The sequence below is a fragment of the Anarrhichthys ocellatus genome, unplaced genomic scaffold, assembly GCF_004355925.1.
Source record: "Anarrhichthys ocellatus isolate YVR2014 unplaced genomic scaffold, GSC_Weel_1.0 scaffold12, whole genome shotgun sequence".
NCBI lineage: Eukaryota > Metazoa > Chordata > Actinopteri > Perciformes > Anarhichadidae > Anarrhichthys > Anarrhichthys ocellatus.
Genome location: NW_022280042.1, coordinates 5854018 through 5875185, shown reverse-complemented (window position 1 = coordinate 5875185; position 21168 = coordinate 5854018). Strand labels below are relative to the sequence as shown.

General features: G+C 46.4%; 2 protein-coding genes across 4 annotated transcripts in view; one reads left to right on the top strand and one right to left on the bottom strand.

Annotated features, from left to right (window-relative positions):
• Positions 1 to 2194, bottom strand: part of LOC116386196 (receptor activity-modifying protein 1-like) — a 5528-nt gene extending 3334 nt beyond the window's left edge. Inside the window, exons 1-2 of the mRNA XM_031852231.1 lie at positions 2002 to 2194; positions 441 to 579 (exon numbers count right to left, since the gene is read on the bottom strand). Coding sequence (XP_031708091.1) covers positions 441 to 579; positions 2002 to 2050 — 188 coding nt within the window. The 5' untranslated portion in view covers positions 2051 to 2194. The remainder of the gene's footprint in view (positions 1 to 440; positions 580 to 2001) is intronic.
• A 2238-nt stretch (positions 2195 to 4432) lies between these two features.
• Positions 4433 to 21168, top strand: part of LOC116385994 (receptor tyrosine-protein kinase erbB-4-like) — a 187225-nt gene continuing 170489 nt past the window's right edge. For all 3 annotated transcript variants that reach the window (XM_031851896.1, XM_031851897.1, XM_031851895.1), the window contains exon 1: positions 4433 to 4824. In XM_031851896.1, coding sequence (XP_031707756.1) covers positions 4761 to 4824 — 64 coding nt within the window. In that variant the 5' untranslated portion in view covers positions 4433 to 4760. The remainder of the gene's footprint in view (positions 4825 to 21168) is intronic.

Sequence of the window (21168 nt, the reverse complement as noted above, 5' to 3'; positions counted from 1 at the left end):
TCAAGGCAAACAGCCACGAAAGCAGGTCGAGGATGTCGTTCATCCGGATCAGAGGATGAGCTAAAGTCACAGCAACATATCGAGGCCGGCTTAAGTCAAGGCAAACAAGTCCTCTAGGAAGAACAGCTTACATATGTGATGATATGTGCTGCATTTACACCATTAAGCTCAGAAGATGGCCATGGTACAATAAGAAAGACTACATGCTTGCATACTAATAGTATTACTACATCTACAAGTGTTTACTGAAAGAAGATTCTTATTCTTTGAGAGCTACCTCAAAGAATGAGGCCTCTTTACACCAAATCCAACTCTTCCCTTAAGGCATGAATCAGTTCCGCGAGGCCATTGTCTCTGACTAAACCGCACCCGAGACGAGTGAAACAAGCGCTTTCTTTTCTTTGCCCTCTCTTTCTGCACGACTCGGCGGGCGGACTCACTCCATGGTGTCCGGCCAGCTGCACCACAGGCCTCGGTCCAGCCCTCCCATGTCGAATTTGAACTTGGCGGAGCAGAAATCGCTGATCATCCTCTCGTAGAAACCCCCGTTGCAGCAGGACACTGCCGGAAGGACCTGAGCTAGAGCGCAGAAGAGGAAGAGAGACAAAAGAAAGAATCAAAATAAACGTATTAATGGAGGCGTGAATATGAGAATGGATGTGGGTGATTGCAGCTCAGGAAGGACTTTAAAGCACTGCAGAGGTTCTCTTGTTGTGTTCACTTCTTGATAATTAGGAATATGTTGGTGTAACAAACAATGTTGTGTTCTGGCATCGGTTATCTCTGTTGGACCATTTCTTCCCTACAGTAGGCCTTTACTTTCACTCGGAGTCCCAATCCCGTTTGTTTACTTCGGAGATGTGTGGTAACAGGCTTCACAGCGTGGAAGCAGACCGCTGCTCGTCCCGCAGGCCTCGGAGCTGAGTGTGACGCCGCCCGAGCAGTACAGTGGGAGTGGGAGCTTAAGCTGGCGGGAAGAAAAAAAAAAAGACCCGCGTGGAACGAACAGGTTTCTTGTCACGATCGGGAAAAAAAACATGGCGGATCTCGGTCTGCGCGCGGCCTGATAAGGGCCGACAGTGGGCCCATTGTGTTTGCTCTGTCCCAGCTGGCTCTGAAAAGACTCAAAGGAAGACCGAATGTGTTGACACTGGGATTTTTGAAAGAGATGCTATACCGAAAAGGAGAATGTGAAAAATGATGGATACCCCGCCGGAGAAGAGGCACCAAACACACGCAAAAAAACTAAACATTTTGTAAAGAAAATGAAATGCCCTTCCGCTAAAAGGATGTTGTGTTTCGCCTGTCTGTCTTTTTGTTGGAGAAATCGGACATCCAGGCATTTGAAAGGTGCCTGCTAACTTGGCTGCTGATCAAGGCCAAACCATGACAGATGCTGCATCGCTGGAAGATTTCACTCCATCGACTTCCTGCCCTCAAGTGTTTTTTTCCCATATTTTGGGTATAACCCAGAGGAAACACACATCAGTCTAACAGGAATCATGAATTCTGCCCGCCGTCCCAGGACTCCATATTTATGGATTTAAAAAACAAATGATGCTCATGAATGAGGATCCATCCATCCATCTTGCATGTTTAGCCAGCTGCCGAGTCTTCGTGTTTTTCTCGATCATACATGTCATCGAGAGTAATGCTACTCAGGAAAGATATTGATATGTTTCTCCACATGTTATCAATGGAAGCCGTCCCTGTTGAACTGCCGCATTGCTGCTGTAAAACCTGTGCAGAGCTGAGGGATGCATCTGATGACTTACTGTGTATACGCCACTCAAACAGAATCAATGTCACTCAAGTACATCCACTCAAGAAGTGTAATTAAGTACAATGATGTACTTGTACTTGCACATAAAATAGCTTCCATTCCACTTAATACCACATGCTCACACACACCATTCCAAACAACTAAAATACACCAAAATCAAGTGGATCAAACTATTTTGTGTTGAAGGAACTTAGAAACTTCTTCCCACAAACACTCACCTGCCACCAACAACACAAGCCCCACTTTCAGGAGGCTCTCCAGAGCCATGCCGAATACCTCCAGGATGTTTTTTTTGCGCACTCCGCTCACTCCCCTGGGGGTCAACGGTAGCTTTTCCCTTCTTCCTCCATGTACCAAAGCCACTGACCCACGCACAACAACGTTACAGATAAATGAACCGCAGCGCAACGACAAGGCGCCAACTGCGCGTGAAAAAAAAAAAAAAAGGTCCCCTTGACCTGGCGCAGTGGGCAGGCTACCTCCCTCCCCCTCGGAGCGCTGCCCTAATCCTAGAAGCTCTGCCTGTCATCTGATCCTGCGTGGAGCCGCTCACAGGGGACGCAACAAAGTCAGACACCCAAATTAGTGCCAGTCATGACGAACCCGGGAGTCATACAGCCTCTGATGCACACTCATGTTACACAAATATAAACAAAGCTAAAATGAAATGAAATAAACAGATGAAATAAATAAACTTGCAGTATGAGTTCATTTTGATTCATACCAATAATATCTCTTATTTATTTAGAACTGAACATGGTATTCCATAGGAGAGGCCTACACACAATTACCACAACTCATAACCTATGAATTGAATGCCACTTGCTCTAATTTGCACCATCATCAGTGCAGAGGCCTGCTGTGGGATAACACATCATTAGACTCATCATAGGTTTTTAATTAGTCAAGTTCCCCCCCATCACTTATTGATCATTTGTAATGGACTGCAGCCCTCCAATCAAATGTCTCTCTGGACTCACACAGGGACCCATTAGACAGAGCTCACATTTCCGTGCAATGTTCATATCTGCTCACATCGCCTGCAGCTCAGAAATGTCATTAATTGAATGTTTTATCTGCAGATTTTCTTTTCTTTTGTACAGGAACAGAGTGACGTTCATTAGTATTCTCCAGGCTGCTCTGCGTTGTGCTGCCACCCAGTGTGGCTGTCTGTGCTGGTGTGAGACTGGTCCCAGAGCTCTAACAAATGCTTTAGACTGTTCATGCATCAGTGTGATTTGGAAGGGAGACACTTTTCAGTGTTAACTACAAACAGATTTGGTGCGAAGACAAACCCTGCTCTGGTCATTCTGTGTTGATACTAAAGAGGATGGTACACATCAGTGATTTACATGCTTGCAGTGTGTCTTTAAATCTTGAAATTCTGTTCAAATAAGACTGGGAGGGGCTGGAACTTGTGTTTCTCTTGATAAAAAAGTCAATACATGTTTCTTTGAACCTTCTCAATGAGTTAGAGAAAGAATCTATTCAAATATAAAGTGTCTCAGCAAGCGATTGCCAAAGGAATCACAGGATTGTTGTTGATTATTGGACACAGCATGATGATAACTAGGCTTTGAGGTGATCATTTGGCCTTTGGGTTGAATCCCCAGTGCTATGAGCACAATGTTTGTGAAAAATACAACCAAATGTAATTGTATGTCCCCAAAAAAAACAGCTCTAAGATTCATGCAAGCTGCAGGGGCTTGAAATCGAGTAATTCTCTCTAAATTCCCCTAGAGAGCAGCAGAGGACGCTGAATGGAGCCTCTATTTAGGCGCTGTGGGGATTTATGAGGGATCCTTGCGGTCCTCGCTGCCTAAAGTTGTGGAGCCACTTGGTAATAGAGCCAGTTCATGCGCGATTTTCTGCTTTACATGCATCACAAATCAATATATTTTCGTCCTCGCTCATTTTTTTTTCTTCCGGATGGTTTCACACTTTGACATCAGTCCACAAACGAAGCCACAGGGGCGGAATGGGCCACGCTGGCTTGTAAGACGAGCGGCCCTGAAAATGGTTTAGTGCTGGAGCCAGCCCCTTTAGACCGGCATCATCCAAAATTTATAGATCTGCTGGTGGTGGATATTTGCAGAGGATGGCTCTGCTGGCACCGCAGGGAACTTTCTGCAAATCTCCATTCAATATACCAGCACCAATTATGTAGTTCGATAGTTGTAAAATAGTCTGTAACAAAAAAAAGTCAATGTGATTTGTGATAGTATCCTTTTTATCTTTAAAGACAGGATATATCTCTGCCATGTTAACCAATTGGCTCTAAAGCAACTAATGAAATATGACTTTAAATTATGATCATTGCGTGACAATAAAAGAAGAATTCCTGGGTTGTTTCGGAAACCAAAAGAGAGTATATGCTCCTGACAGGTGTGTTGACAGCAGCGATGACGCCGAGTAAGCCAATCAGAAGAGGCGATAAGTGAGGTGGGCGGACTTCCAAAAAAAAAAAAGACAAAACGCTCCTAATCTTTTCGGATAGCCTATTTAATAGGCTGAAGGAGGTGTCAATGACAGCAAGGGGGTGTTTTCCCCCCCCCCCCCCCACCCACCCCCGAGCCCTGCACTTACTCCACTCACCCTCCACTCACCCTCCACCCCCCCTCCCACCCCCCTACTCCCCCCCCAGCCACCGGCGCTATGGCAGCGTGAGGAGTGAATGGCTCTGAGTATCCGCGGCGGAAACCGACCTAAACACTGGCCTGGGAACTGATAAACAAACACAACAAATAACGCGGTGCGTAAAAAGCTCTCCACGGCGCTGGTTGCGGGTGCGCACGGACACCGTCTCAGCGGTCCAGGAAGCCAAAGAAGACTCCGACGTGTTTGTTTGTTTTTTTTTGTTTTTCCTTCCTTTTCGTTGTGGTTGTTTATTTCTGTGCGCAAGAAAAAAAGAATGGGGATATCTTGATTGGACATGTGAGTTACGGGAGTTAACAAGACAAGCAGACCCTTTTCCAAGATGAAGTTCCTCGCTTGCCTCCTCGTCACTTTGCTGGTGATCCGATCGAGTGCGGCACAGTCAGGTGAGTTGCTTGGATGCGCGTTCTCTCTGCACCTGGGTTCTCCCTGTCAGGTCAGACTTGAAAAGCGAGGTGTGGGTGTGTGGGGGGGGGGGGGCTCCAGTGAGGGTCCGAACTCCTTCACGCGTAACCGGCGAATCCGCTGTACTTGTGTGCCGAATGATAATGAATGGACATGTTTTGAAACACCCAGTGTTGTTGGCTCTACATCACGCTGTCACAAACTTAACACAACTTCATATCCGAGCGCGCTGATGCTGTTTTGAGTCGTCGCACCGAGAGTCACACCTGCAGTATATAGCCTAAGCTGTGGGATTCAGCAGCCCGTGTCGGGCTCTGCGTAAAAATCTCCCCAAGCTCCTCTCCGTGTGGTTTAACCTTTTATTTCGCTCATCAGATAAAAAAAAAAAAAATTCACACATTTTCGTGTGTGTGCCCGATTGGATCTATCTTTAGGTGAAGACATTTTTTTCAAAATCCAGTGAAGAGAGCGAGTCTGTGACGATAGCGCAGCTCAGATGAGCCTGCCGCTTCATATTGTGCCATTAATATGAATGAATGCGCCAACGTTTTAATTTAATTCCCCTAAGCGGGGCATTGATAGACCGAGGACTGATTCATATGAATTGAGCTTGGTCGGTGCAGTTTCTATTCCTCCTAACTGTCTTTGAATAATTTAGATGTAGCACGACACATCTCGCTTTCCTCATTGGGACCCCTGTGGGGTCGTAAATCACTTCAATGATCCTGCAATATTCCTATACTGTAATGCAATTGTTGATGCATGGAGTTCCATGTGCTGTGCTTTCCTCTGGCACCCCTGTAGGTATATTCGCTGCTGCAACATGCCACGTTTGCTGTGTGACGCTTTCTTCATGATTTTTGCAACACATCTGAGCAAATGATTTGATGATGAGAGATTGTGCTGTTGAACTTTGTTCACAGACTCGCTGATCAATAAGGACTTTTAATGTGCTCCCGGTGTAATGTCTGCTTTGGAATAATGTCAGACTGTGAGATGCAGAGTCATATTTTGCGTTTGCATTTTGGGCCGAGGAGCACTTCATGATGCCATGAATCTCCTGTCTTAATTGATGATTGATGTCAAGCTTTGGCAAGGGATGCCAAACCGGGGGGGGGAAGCCAAATACTAGCAGACTCAGGAAGTGGGATAGTGGAGAGTTTGTGGATTGATGTTCAGAGGTGAACTTGGCCATCGCCCAACCTCCCAGAGGGGGTTTGTGGTTCTGAGGCAGAGCTGAAGAAACAAACACCGCCGGCTGGCTGTGGCGTGGGTCTCGGTTGCTGCCTATTAAACAGGGGTGGATGGGTGTCAGGCGGGGATGAATGAGGGAAGAAAAGTGGTTTATTTATTCACTATATGCATACACTCCCATCCAAGACATTTGTGATGCAAATTCAGCGCAAGAATCTGAGCTATGCCTCCCGGGGACGTCCATCGTGCGTGTGGGTGTATGCTGAGTACATATTTGTATGCTATCCGTCCACTCTTTTTGGCTTTTAACCCCGCCCCCCCCCCCCCTCTCTCATTATTGTGGCTTTAAAAAGTCCCACCCAGCACCATCTATCAAGTCATATCAGGTTGGAATGAGTTTGACATGGTGATCGAATCTGTCTGTGCGCTCCTGCAAGACAAATGTCTGCTGCATTCCTGCCAGTCAGCCGGTCTGTGGAGCTGTATGCACTAATTTCTGTGTGTGTGTGTGTGTGTGTGTGTAGTGTGTTGTGTACAGTGCGACCACATGCCAAAAATGGAGATGTTCGCACCATGAACTTGATTGATGACTTGTCTGACTGACTGCCGGCAGAGCGAGAGGATGTTAGTGTTTCTGTCTGTCCGCAGACTCGTATTAATAAAAAAAACCCCCCATTAAAAACAAGAAGTGATTCAGAGCTGAGGATTGACCCTGCCGATGCGTTCAAGGGTTCGTTAATAGGTAAACTCAATGGGAAGCTGAGGGAAGTAAATTTACTTCCATGACACATTGGATGTATTGGTTTTGGTCTTTGCAGATCTCGGGGTTACTGCATCCTACAACATTCCTCAGCCCTTGATCCTCCAATCCCCATGAGGAAGACCATGCAGTGTGGTTGAAAGCTATTTACTGTCAAAGCTACTGTTCAAAAAAGTCAATGAGGAACTTTCGTGCTCAGTCTATATCGTCCTTGTAGTGCTGAATGCCTTTAAATCCAGCTTTCTTTGTGCAGTGTTCCAGTTGTTTGTGAGTCAGCTGATTTTGCTCTTTAGGTTCAAGCTGCTGTCTCAGGTCAAAGGTGATTGGTGTTCTCATGGACGACAATCTTTAGCTTGAAATGCTAACCTGTTAAATGAAGCTGCACGCCAGTAGTTCCACCGTTCCTCTGTCGAGCTGTCTGTGTGTCTGCTTACCGAAACAAACGACTCAAACATGTCAATCACCGCAGCTCTGTGTGTACGACAAATGCTGCATTCACTTGTGTGTGTGTGTGTGTTTTTGGGTGACATTTAAAGACGTGCTCTCCAGTGAAATAGGGGGGGGGGGGGGGGAGTGGAAAAGGGGAACCCGCTGAATGCCAGTATCAAATTACTGGGCGTCCGTCAGCTGGCACACGCGGAGCCACGGAGCCGGCCTGGGCTTTGTAGAAGGCTGGCGGAAATGAGAATTTATTACAAGCTAATTAAGCTTTTTTTTTTTTTCTCTCTCTCTTATTTTCTGATAGCATCGGTCTAGACCGCGAGCCCTTTATGTGACAGCATGAGAGATGAGGGAGGTGAAGGAATTCAATCTTGCTCTAAATTAGTCAACAGCGCTATCATAACTTGGGATCTGTATCGTTTCTGACGGGCTGATGGAGATCTGCGTGCTTCCTGTGCATCTGTCGGCGTCTTCCGGTGAAAGAGACAAGCAGGGGGGGATCAAATATGGCCGCTTGTACAAAAGAGTAATAATTGCAGTTCAGTGAGGGCGACATAGAAGTGTTATTTGCTTCCTCTGTCTCAGCGGGCCGTAAGGGAAGCCTTACAAATGGCCGCCTGCCGCGCGGGGGTGATGGAAAGCTTCTCCGAGGCCTGAGACAGCAGTGCGCTATGCCTCTCGCCGTCTGAATCAGCGTTTCGGATTATCATCCGCACAGGCCAAGCAAACAAAGATGACGCTGTTCACATAAAGGAAAGAAAAAGCAGTGTTTTTTTTTTTTTTGTCTCCGGCTTTTTCCTCTTCCCAGGCATTCCGAAGCGATCCGGCGACGTCACGAGCCTGTTTGCTGACATTTCGCTCGCTGCCGGCTGTACAGAGGGCCTTTTGTTCCTCCAGTTTGCGAAACCACCCAAATATTTACATGCGGAATCACAACTGCACACCATGGGGGAGCAACACGGCCAAGGCACGGGCGCAAAATAGCGGCTTTGTTGGCCTCCGTTTGCTTCTTCGTCCCTTCTCCGTCTCCGGCGCTGTGTTGGCAGGAACAGACTTTCGAAACCCCGCGTGCCTTTCGTGCCGCCTAATGATGAGCAGGGTTTGGCTTCGGTTGTGCCGAGGCGTCAGGTGCCAACTCCTAGTGCGAGTTAGATTAGCCGGTCGGACGTTTGGAGCCTGGCACAGATGCCGCCTTTCAGGGAGGACTGAGATCTCACTCCCACACAGAAAACACAGTTCACCCATGCACGGGGATTTACTGTAAACACCCCCGAATCTGCAGGCTCCCTTTTAATTCCTAATTGCTTGCTGATTCTGCATTGTCTCTTAGTCTAATTTTGTCTTTATTTTTCTCCTACGTGCACACATGCAAACACACACACACTCATGGAAGTTAATGCCTTATGTCTTTTAAGTGTGAGGCGGCTTCCTCGTTGCTTGCTTTAAGCACAAGTCTTGAATCTACTTTTCATGGTTGTTCTCAACTCTTTCTTTCTTTCTCTCACACACACACACACACACTCACACACACGCGTGCGCGCACAGCGTGAGCGAGGCATGACCCAGGAGAAGAAAGGACAGGAAAGACAGAGGCATCTTTTTTTTTTTTTTTCTCCCTCTTCTGTTTCTTCTAGACCACTGGAGGGTTTGTTCGGCCCGCCACTTGTGATTCCACTCAGAGACAAATGCCTCCATCCTGCGACTGAGGGGCGTCCCACACACACACACACACACACACACACACACACACACTCTCACACAATGTTGCAGTGCCGGTCAGCTCGCACCACTTATCTTCTTTTATTTGACTCCTCTTTCATTAGCTCTCTTTCACTTTCTCTCTCGCACATTCGTCATCTCCCCCCCCCTCCATCTCTTTCCTTATCTCTGCCTCTCCCTCCCTCCCGCTCTCACCCATTAACATCTCCATTGTGCCTCGGTTTCACCTCCCTGCTCTCTTTCATCTTTCACTGCACCTCTGCTTTTCTTCCCTCTTTTTAACGGCGTTTTATTTCCTCGCCTCTCTCCTTCCCTTCCTTCTCACACACGCATATCTGCTCGCGCACACTCCCCCCTCTGTCTTTCGTTAGCCGTGTGTGTGTGTGTGTGAGGCTGTCACCGAGCACACAGGGCGAATGGAAAACAGCTCATTTCTCCCTCTTTAATTGCGACACCCAATTTGTTTTCGTGGACAACACACTGTCGGCGGCTCCTTCATACACTACTCCGACTGTCATACACGTGCTTCCACACATGTATGTGTTTCTGTGTGTGTGTGTGTGTGTGTGTGTGTACTGTCAAGCTGGTGAGCTTTGAAGGGGACATCATGAAATACTCATTTCTTCACCGTCTAGAGTGTCTGCCAATCCACAAATTATGAAACAAGACAACCCACTTAGCTTTTTTTAGAGCTGCCTTGATCAGAAAATATGTGATGAACAATCTGTTTAGATCTGGTTCACATTCCTTTTTCAAGACTTGAGAACATACCTTTGCAAAGGTTCGCCATATTTTTCTCACACTCAGAGCAGACTGGGCTTTTTCGGGATGAGGCCTTAAAGCGACAGTCGCTGAAACGGAGCGTTTCAGACAGAGGGTGAATACAGGTATATTCAGACAGACACTATGAGGAAAACAATGTGTTTTTTTTTAACATTAAACTATGTAAACATGTTCTAGTAGAAACCCGAAATACAATGATGAACCTGAAAATGAGTGTGATATGTCCTCTTTAAATCCTTTTGGATGGAGGCTTAGATTCTCAGCGTCCACATGGGTCAAGTTAGCTGTTAAGGATGTTAGGGAACAGATCAAAATCCTACACGTGTCCTTTGGTGCATCATTTAAAAAAAAGAGATACTTGGATGACCTCAAAAGTGAGAAGATATGTTGCTAAGTACAAATTTGTCTTTAATTAAATGCCGAAAGTCGGCAGTTTCAAATCATAGATCGTTGAAGCTGCATCTAAACATAACTGGAGTAAACTGTTCAAATATATCAGTGCATGTGCATCCATTTGTGTATCTGTGCTCGTTGTATATAAGCGTTGGCTTTGGATTCACATTTGCAGCGTTGTGCTCGGGCACGAGGCTAACACAGGAAGTGGGACAGTGTTCCGCTTCCTTTGATTGGCAGCACTTCCTTGGCGAAGCAGGATCAAGTGCCATCGACTCCGTCTTTCACAACCAGTCTGGTATTTTTTCCCTTTTTGAGTTTCTTTTGCCTTCTTTCACTTGCTTCCCTTGCTTTCTATTCTGGGTCTCGGCGCAGCACAATAGAGGAGCATTAGAATAACAATGGATTTTTTTTTTTTTTTTCCTGTAACCTTGACAAAGTCTGGCGTTTTTAATGAAAGTCTGCTAAAGGAGGAATGATCTCTAATCCCCCATCTGTGCGTGTTGATCCGGCAATTCAACCCCAACCTGTAGATTTGTGTCATTACCTTCACTGCATCCTCTCTCTTTCTTATGTGATGTACACACACACACACACACACACACACACACACACACACCAACTCGTCTGTCTTGCAGTTGCATCTTACGGTCGTTATAAACCTAGCTATTTTGGATGTTTTTCATGAGTTTACTCCCTCTGTGTTTGTGTGTGTGTGTGTGCGCCTCTATGTGTTTGTAGTCGAGCCCGCCTGGTGTATTGTGTGTCACCTAATCCCTGTTGAGATATTCACGGCAGCTAATCTGTTTAATTACACTACAAATTAAGGATATTTACTGTTCCAAGACTTTTATACGACACCCGCCTTAATCAGGGCCTTAATCTGTCTGGCACTGTGTGAGCATGTCTCACTCTGTGTGTGTGTGTGTGTGTGTGTGAGTGTATGATTGATACTCTGTATGCTTAGGCATGTGTGCCTTTGTGCACAGGCTATTTCTGCCAGTCTGTTTGTATCGCTCGGCTTTAATTCTTTTCTGAATATTTGCCCACAATAATAAAAAAAAAAAAAGAAAAGAGATTGTTTTTTCCAGTTGTGCCATATGGTGACAGAGAAAGGAAAACTTCACAAGAATTAAATTGTAACCTCAGCGAGATGTTGCTACAGAGTTTAAAGGACGCAAACCCGGACCGACGAGCATCAGTCTCCTTGACTCGGACTCATGTTCAGCTAATTCTACAAGATTAAAACCGTGTTCCAGCCATGGAAACACGCTGCGTTCTCTGTCGAGGCAAAATAATGGAAGCAGTCTGCAGCCAAAGCATGTTTGTGCACATACAGTGCAGCGTGTGCGTGTGTTTCTAAATTACATGCAATGCCTTTTAGCGTCTCTGCATTTGTTTTGTGTGTGTTTGTACTGGCTTATTCAAGAAAATGCAATTCTTTGCAATCATTTTTGGGTTTTCTTGTGATACTGTATATTGTGGCAGATAGCCTGTTTTTTTTTGTTATCCCGAATGACGTCTATAACCCGAGTGCTTCCTTTCATGGTGTGTAGAGGAGAAAGCAGGCTCAATACATTACAGAACCGATGAGTCTGAAGAGCTCGTAGAGCTTTTTTTTGTACAGTAGTTGCACATCCATGCATACGAGTTCCAGGCTGCGAGTGTGTATGTGTGTGTGTGTGTCTGCGTGTGTTTAGATGGGGCCGCGTTGTCCTTTTTAAACGGCCCCCTTCCTGCGATGGTGACCTGTAATAAATGAGTGGGCGCGAGAAAGTGGCAGCTGTGACAGCTGACTGGGGAGGGAGGGAATAGTGAGAGAGAGAGGGGGAGAAAAGGTGGAGGTGTGTGTGTGTGTGTGTCAGGGAGAGAGGAAAGACAAAAGCGAGACAAAAGCGGAGGTAAAAGAGATGGAAAGTCTCTGAGGGTAGATAAGGGGCGAGCATGAGAGGATGAGGGGAAGACAATGGAGAGGAGAGGGAGAGGAGATTGTGGAACAATACCTTAACTAGAGGTGGGGACTCTTTCTCTTCCGCCACTTGTTCTTCTTATCCTAAATAACCCTGTCCTCCCTGCTATTTTGCTGGCCTCTCTACGGCTTTGCTAGAAGTGTGTGTGTGTGTGTGTGTTCGTGAACGTGAGCCACCCTCAACGCCAAGAAAGACGAGAGAGCGCACCCCAAACAAGAATCTGTGCGTCGGCCCATTAACTGGTCGAGAGGCCTAAACACACACTCTCAGGCACTCACACACACACGCACACACACACACACCTGAGTGCTCCCCCTGCGTCGTACCTTAACCAGTTGCTCCGCGGCAAATTCGCTCTCGGCAAGGTGAAAGCGAGCTGCCGGTGGGTTGTTTTTGCAAGACGGGAGACATAGAAAAGCGAGGGAGGTGGTCTAATTTCAGCTGAGAAAGGAAGAGGTGACGTGTGTGTGCGTGCGTGCGTGTGTGTGTGTCTAGCAGAGGTTAAGGTGGAGTGAGAGAGACAGTGTGTTGTCTCGGAGGAGCACAGCTATCACCGCCGATGAACGCTCCAATTAATCAGCCCGGGCCACGCAGGCTCTCACTTTGTGTGTGTGTGTGTGTGCTTATGTGAGAGTATCTATTGTGTGATAGTCGAAGTGTGTCAAGATCTATATTTGCATCAGTGGGATGCATCATCATCATCATCATCATCATCACACACACACATTGTCTTGTCTCCATGGGTAATGCTAATGGGGTCACGTGTGTTGGTTCTAGGGAGAGAGAACGATGGAGAACAAATACTGGATGTGCATATGTTTGTCTATTCACAACCACGCGTCCTCTAAATGAAATCATATACAACTCATTTGCATTGGCAAATATATTTAGCTTTGTTGGTTAGTGCCAACTGGATTCTGCACAAATCTGCAAACCATTCACTGCCAAAACAAAACGCTCATTCACTGTCAACATAATTCATTTATTTCCCGTGGAATATACTGCCTGCCCATGACAACTAAGGTAGGAATAACATAACCTTGTTTCAGGTTGGAAAGAAAATAGTGGTTAGGACCAACAAACTCATCACAAATCACTGTTTGGTTTGGTTTAAAACCAGCGAGGAAACAGGAAGCAAACAGCGGTTTAAGACGTTTGTTTGACCCATCTGTCCCCCGTGATGTCCCCCCTCTGTGGACTTCGTGACTCTATAACAACGTCACGCTATTTCCTCCAAAACAAAGAATAAATCCTCGCATACATAGATGAGTTTCGTAGCTGACAGGGTTGTTAATCAAAAGAAATGAGTCACAATCTTGATTTTTCTGCTAATCGATCCCCCAGAGGGAACGTCAAAGGCCTGGAATTGCTCGTCTCTTCCGCCCAGCAGTCTAAAAAAACAGAGATTTACAGAGGAAAGCTGCTCACATGCCGGATAAACGACTTGAAATACATTAATTATTCCAGCAAATGAAGACCATCGCGATTGAGATAACTTCATCCGAATACAAAAACAAACTGACACGAAGAAATGCTCCGTCCCAGGTTCATTCCGAGTCCATTGAATTCCTGAGCGGCCGCATGCATTCATGTGTTTCCCTGCAGATAAGCGCCGTGAGAGAAATCCTGAGAGGAGAGACGGAGCGAGCGTGAGAGACGGACAGACAGCGAGACATTTAGAAGAGCCGGAGATAAATGCAGGGACGGATAGAGTCGAAACACACCCGGCGGTCCAGACGGCGCTTCGTACCGTCATGCTGCTGCCCTCTGCGAGCCCCCCCCCGCGTGTTCCCGCTCGAAAATGAAATTGTGAAAAGGCCTGCGCTCCCTTGAAATCGTGTTTCAAACGCGGGGCAGCGGGGCATACGAACAGGTTCACTCACAGAACTCATTGCTGTGGTCTGTCATAGCTTCTCTTCTTCTGTGGTGGATTATAGGCTGCTGTTAGAGGGGTTTCCAGTCAAGGAAACACTGTAAATCCTATTAGGTGATAGGAGACACCTATGCATCACATCTTTTTTGTTTCCTCATGTTTGATTATAACTTTATCATTTCAAATGTTTCACTGGCCTTCAGGATGCCCAGAGCACCAAGCGGTTTTATGCTCCAGTCAAAGTGAAGCCAGCAAGCAGAGTCTGTGCAGAGACATTTCTCTTTCTAAGTGAAGATGAGAGAGCGTTGTCGTAGCGCCAGACAGAGACACACACACACACACCGTCGGGTTAAGTGGCACATAAATGACTGCAGACATGAAATAGTGGAAGGGGGAAAGATATTCTGTCCTACATGGGAACATACGGACACGCGCGCAGGCAGTCATATTTCATTTCCCTGCATGTACGGGGGAGTTTTCATTTCCTTCCCCTGGGACGCCGTATCTACCTTCAGGGCCATGTGACTTGGAGGTACAGTAAGCACGCGCGCACACTGACGAAGGCGGGGAAACAAGCGGAGAGGGAGAGAAACGGAGATGGCAGACGGAGAGATCTCAACAGCAAGAAAGCGAGTGTGTTCCTCTGGAGTGAATCACTGGAGAAAGGCAGGCGAGCAGAAGTGTATATATAAAAAGAAAAGTTAGAGGTGAGAGGAAGGGAAACCGTTGCAGCCCTGTGGGCAACCCAGACAGAAAGAGGAGGAAGTGTGGCTATTTGCCTTTTCTTCTTCTCCCACCATCTGCCCCTCCGATTCTCTCATTTACTTAATTAGAGCGCTGGGCGTCTCAAGGCCGCTGCTCCCAAGTGGCATCAGCTGTGTGCGTGTGACTAGTGCTTATTAGCGCACCTCAGGCGTGCAGATGCGTGCATCTGCAGGTGTGGACGTGCCCTGGCCAGGCTTGTGTGTGTGTGTGTGTGTGTGTGTGTGTGTGTGTGTGTTTGCAGGGCTGACCAAAGGCAGGACTTGTTCAGAGCAGAAGCAGCGGGTGATTGTAGCAGCCTCGTCCACAAACAAAATCTGGTAAAAGATGAGCGGTGGACTGTATTTTGGGTCAAACGCACGCTATCGCAGCTTTCACAAACTCTCGCATTTGACTGTTGTCGTAAACTTCTGTTCCTGGAGTTGTTTGGCCTCCTACAATGTGTTCACCTGCTCTGACCTGGGAGTTCAACCTGCACGGCCAGCAAATAGAAACACGGCAAACGTTGTCATCGATTCTCCGTTTGGCACAGTACTAAGTTACCAGACCTCAATCATCACATCCTGTTTCGGCGCTTAGTCTACTTAGCCTTTTTATAGTCTCGTGTAGATGGGGATATATTTGGGCCGGAAAGTCTTGAAAACATGAACATTTACAGCAACTCCTCATTCATTCAGTTCGACACGAGCTAATGCGTTTCATGTTTGATAGCTTTGCTGTTGCATCAGCCAAGGTGACCCGCCACGCACACCGTCTACCCTTTTTAAATGAAGACGAAAATGAGCAAAAATCCAGACGGTTGAACTGATATGGACTAACAATGAAAATACACCTGCACTGCAGGTTTTTACACTCTTCTAATGCGGCTGTGGTTAGGGAAGAGCATCCATCATATATGTGATACTGACATCTGATATCTGATATTTAATAAAAGGCCAAAGTCTGCCAGATTAAATGGCAAACCAACATGTCTAACCCTTCATAGGATGGCTTTTATAGAAGTGTGTTTCTTTCATAGAGCAGTAGAGTATACATGTTACAATCCTTCAGTAGATTTAATATAGTAACCAATCATATTCAAAATAGCTGATTGGGTGCTGATTGTTGTTCTTGAGTGAGTAGTTCAACTGATTTCTCAAGTGCGGTAGAGGGAAAACAGGCGAAATCGATTGTTGTGTTGAGTGCCGCTGCCGTGGACACACACAGGCCGGAGAGACGGTGGATGGACGGACTCACTCACTCTTCCTGTCCTCCCTCCTGAAAGTTTTGACTGTCATGAGAGAGATGTAGAGGAGAGGGGAGAGGGGGGAGGTGGGGGGGAGTCAGCCACGTCGAGAGCTGACACGGCATTCTAAGTTTGTAACTGTGCTGTGTTGCCGTTTCGCAGCGCAGACGCGCTCCCAGGGCGGAACGCTGCTTTGTTGTGTGACATCAAACGCGTCAGGAGTCGCATTCTCGCTCCGTCGTTCCGCCTCGTGAACAAGTTCAGCATCTTCCTTTGACCGCGTGCGTGCCACAGGAGGCCACATAAACCCTCATTCAAGGCGAACGGGGGGGGGGGGGGAAGTCAACTCTTGTTGGGAAACATCATGAGGGTGTTCAATTTCTGCCACACATCAGAAGCGTTTAACCTTTGAACTTAATGAAGGCCTTTTATCCCCTCTGAGAGCCGCCTCGCTTTGTTTATTTTTTCTTTCACGTCTCCCTGCTGATTTATATTCCTGCAAAAGAAGCACCTTTCTTCTGAGCGCACAACCGCTCACGTCAGAGTTTTTCTATCTGGAGCAATGCGCTGTTGCCAGCCTGAAAGTAAATCCAGTGGAAGGGGAGGAGGGGAGGGAAGCTCTTAACGAAGCCTGGGATGGAGAGACGGTGATGCAAGGACCCCGTTTTATCGGTGGGAGGGCTGCGGTAATCGGCTATCGATGGGAAGGAGGCGGCAGGGGGTCCCTAGTTATCAAGACGGCTTTGGAGACTCCCAGAGAATCTGCAACAATAGAGAAGAAAGCAGGAGGATTGTGTGTGCAGACACATTTAAAGTGAGATAACCCCCTTTTTTTAACTTCTTTTCTTTCTAAAGGAAATAAAGTCATTATTTTTTTGACACAGGGTTTGCTCACGGTGAGTCAGATTATTGTAGATGAAATTAAAGTTAATTTTTCTTCACCAAAATGGAGTTTTTACGAGCTTTCACTGAAGTGTAGAGAAGAGTAGAAACTTTATGCGCTTAGTCTTCTCAGCATCTGGCGGTGCTTCGACTCGACGTTGCAGATGTGGAGGAACTTGGTAATTTTGTGCTGTATAAGCCCGAGAGATATTTAGAGTATTCCTTTATAAGAAGAGTACCTTCTGGAAGCTTCTGATTAATATAAAGAAAAGCAAAAACATTCTATTGGATTGTCTTGTTTGCTTTTGCGCTACTCTGGCCTTTATGCAAATGTTTAGCTTGTGTTTGTACGTGAGGCATTTGTGGACTGTTTTGTAAGTGAATATATCACAGAACCATAATATACTACACGGAGGCACAAATTAAAACTAATCATCACATTACCAGCGAGTATATAGACCGCATTCCTTTGCATTCAAATCAGCAGAGAGTCACGAACGCCTCTCGTTCAGCTCCACTCTCAGAGGCGATGAGAGTACAACACCGAAATAAAACTATACAGGCGCATAAAACACTCACTGCTCATTTGCCTGTGTGCCTGTATAATGAGCATCTGTGCTTTTTTTATTATCTAACGTTACCTATAACAGCGCACCTGTCTGTTCTGCGCCTCAGATAAAGAACGGAGATTTCACCTTTTTTTTTTTTTTTTTTTTTTTTTTTTTTTGGGAAGCCCTTTTAAATGCCAGCCGGCAATTGGCTTGGTGGGTAGTTAGCAAAAGAAGAGCTTACACACACACACACACACACACACACACACACACACACACAGAGCGGAAAACATTCTGTTGGGAAATATAGTCCTGCTAATTAGTGGAATTAGCCACAGATCAAAAGGTTCAATTAAAAAGTGGTGTTGTAGCGTTGGCCTCATTTGCATCACAACACATGTTGGGTGTGGACGATGCAGGCCGACGGATGGACGGACAGAGGGAAGCCACCATGTGGCTGTGCACCTCGCAGGAGGGCAATGAATAGCTGACGTATACGTCCACATACTCCATACAGCGAATGTATCGCAGGAAATATGGTTAAATATGCCATATGGATGAAATATCCCTTTAAATTGACTCTAAGCATGCAAAGAAACACATTCATGTACGCAAACACACTTGAGCGCGCACGCACACACACACACACACACACAAACACACACATAGCAGGAGATGACAAATTACATTCATTTACCAGGAGATGAGACATTACATTAATTTGCTCTCAAAGACTCTCAAATGGAGACACGCACACAAACGCAAATGAAACATGTGCATTCATTTGCTCGGTAACACACACACACACACACACACACACACACTCGTACACACTAGCGAATCAGAAACATGTGCATTCATTTGCAAACACACTCTTGACTTGCCGTGTGGTTGTCCGTACAGTGCCTGTTGTTGGCCTTTTGAGTTCCAGCCTTAATTAAGAGTATAATGAAGTGTGTGCTGTTGTGGCTTTGCTCGGTGGGGTGTGTGGTTGTGTGTGTGTGCGTGTGTGTGTGTGCGTGTGTGTGTTTGCATGCGTGTGGACTTCCCCCGGAGCTGCTGAACATGCTCTCTGCCACAGCTTGGACCAACACGGCCAATTCACAGCATCGCTAATTCACCATTTAAATAGCACATGTTTGAGTCCTAATTAAATACAGCGCCGACACCGGCAGCACGCACGTTTTCTTTTGTTTTTTCTCTTCCCCTCTCAATGTTATTCGTTCCAGCGAGAGGAATTGCACAATCTAAATGTCATGCCGTGTAAAATGTGATTTCCTGCTTTTTTTGTATGATGGTTTCATTTATGGGTATCGTGCCTCTGGCTAAATGTACCTCTCTCTCTTTCTGTTTCTCTTTCAAAGTCGCCCTTCTTGCTTTCTCTGTCACCCTTTTATCAGCGACATGTGAGTGTGTGTCTCTGGGGAGCTCCCGTATCGGCTCTGTGTGGTATGTATGTGTGTTTTGCAGTAAAAGTCAATGACGCACTTGTTTTTTTTTTTGTTAATTCAAAGGCAACTAAAACTACATGCTTAAAATGAGGGAATAAGAAACAATCTTGACTTTTAGAAAAACTTCTAAGACAAAAAAGGTCACGTCGGCATTGGCCTGGATGGATGCATGGCCCCTAACATTCTCCTGTACCGCCTTTGCCTCAGGCCGTCTCTGTGCATTATCAACCAGTGCTGTCGGTTTCCTGTACAGAATGGTCTCGTTTTGTTATTTAGAGGGTGCAGCAATGCTAGTGCCTATTCTGTGAGTTTGTGTGTGTGTGTGTGTGTGTATCCCCACTGTCTGCTACATTGGCAGTTTGTAGCTCCATGCTGTGTTAAATGGGAGTGTCCAGGCTGCTACCAGGCCTCATTCATCAGCCTCACGCAGGAACAGACCTGGCTGCTGGGGGGAAAACCGCCTGGGACGCACATGCACAGAAACACACAATCGGTACCCGCTAATGTCTCGCAAACAGCTCCACCCTCAGCACTGCGAATTAACACACTGACATTTTAAGATGTGCACACGTACGTTAAGTGCGTGTGTGTAGATGCGTCGACCTCAGATGTGGCAGTGTTTTGCCGCTGACGCCGTCTCCCTGACCTCTGCGTCCTCCTCCTCAGTGTCCCCACGGCATTTCCCCCCCCCCCTCAACCCCTCTTTGCTATTTTGCAGCCGAGTCTTTCACGCCTGACTCCATCTGCTGCTTGGCTGCCACTGTTGTACCCGCTCACGGGGCAGCTCACTTGAGCCAAGCGCGCCAACATTGGTGCGCGTCCAGCAAATTTCCTCCTGTAAAGCATTCGCCGGAATAAAAGAAGGAGAAAACAAACAAGGAGAGGCACCGCACTTCCATCTGGGTGCTAAATGGTTTTGAGAAGCACTCCAATTTTTTTCTTTTCTTCTGTTTTAATGTTAAAAGGCTAACAAAGTGTAACATCCGTCTATTTTTGCATTTTCAAGGACCTGTCTTTTAAGAGGTTTTGATGACGGCGGCTTGCGAAGCCAAACTTGTTTGTGTGCCATTCGGTGAAGCCTTTCTATTCTCCCGTAGTGCTGTGAGTGCATTACTCGTTCACTAAGTATGGCTGAATATCCCTTTTTCTTGTTCGTTGAATTATTTAAATCAAGCACCTTGAGAGAACTGCGCATTTGACAGCTTTTTTTTTTCCCCCTCCCCTTCCTCAGAACTTCCTTTTTCGATTGTAACAAGTGCACAGACTTCAGAGTTTAGTGTTGAACTGCTTTGAAAGCACCGGGGGGAATACGGCGTTTTAACAATGCCGGATTCAAAACACTTTTCTGCCATTATTCCATGTCAGAAATCATTAGGAAAACAGCCTTTTTGAAACCGGGCCATGTTTGTTCAGCTGTGGGGTTGTGTTGAACTGAATACTTTGTCACTGTCCCTACAGTTTGACCACATCAGGTACTCTGGTCATTTCAAGAGTTCTCCATTCAATCATTCCTCCATTAGTATACACTTGGGTGTTTTTCTTATTATCTTTGCGATGAGAAAATCATGGCTCACGTCAAGTCCTGGAAAGTCTTGAGAAAGACTTTCAGAGCTGCTCTCATCTCGTCTCTTCGCTCCCGTGAACTGAGGGGGAGATTTATACGGCTCCCCCTGACCTTGAATTTCCTGTTTTATCCCTTATTTTTTCATTTTACACCGTGAGTGTTCTGTTCCTCTGAAGACTTACGCCTTTGTTGTCTGAAAATCGCTATTCCCTGCCTTGTAAAAGGAAAGCAGTTTAGAAAGATGGAAGGAAGTAGAAGTATGTTCCGCCCCCCCTCCGATGAAATTCGTTGGGACTGGATGAGCCAAGCAGTGGCAGTGGTGGCAGTGGTTGCAGTGGTGCTGTAGACATCGCGATCAATACCGCGCGTCTTCACTGATACCTCGATGCGTAAAACTCGGCAACCGACTCAAACCGCTGCAAGAGAAGCAAAGGGATGAATCGGCTTTGCGGCTCGGTGCCGGTCTGTCGTTTCTCTCTCCTGCAGTCTTTTTTGTGAGAGGTTGAAACGGTCACAGCTTGATCCTGATCTTTCCTTAACCCTCACTGGAGGCGATGGTGTCCTTTGGTGTCTCCTTTTTCCAACGAGGTTAACCCCAATCTTGTGGGCTCCCGCCTCCGTATTGTGCGAGACATCGAAGGCCCGCGTTGCCTGTGTAGAGTGTTTACTGTTAGGCCTGCTATGTGACCTCCTTCCTCCTGACTCCTTGCCTCATTTTCACCCTGTGTACAGTGTGAATTAGTGAGAAAACACATAT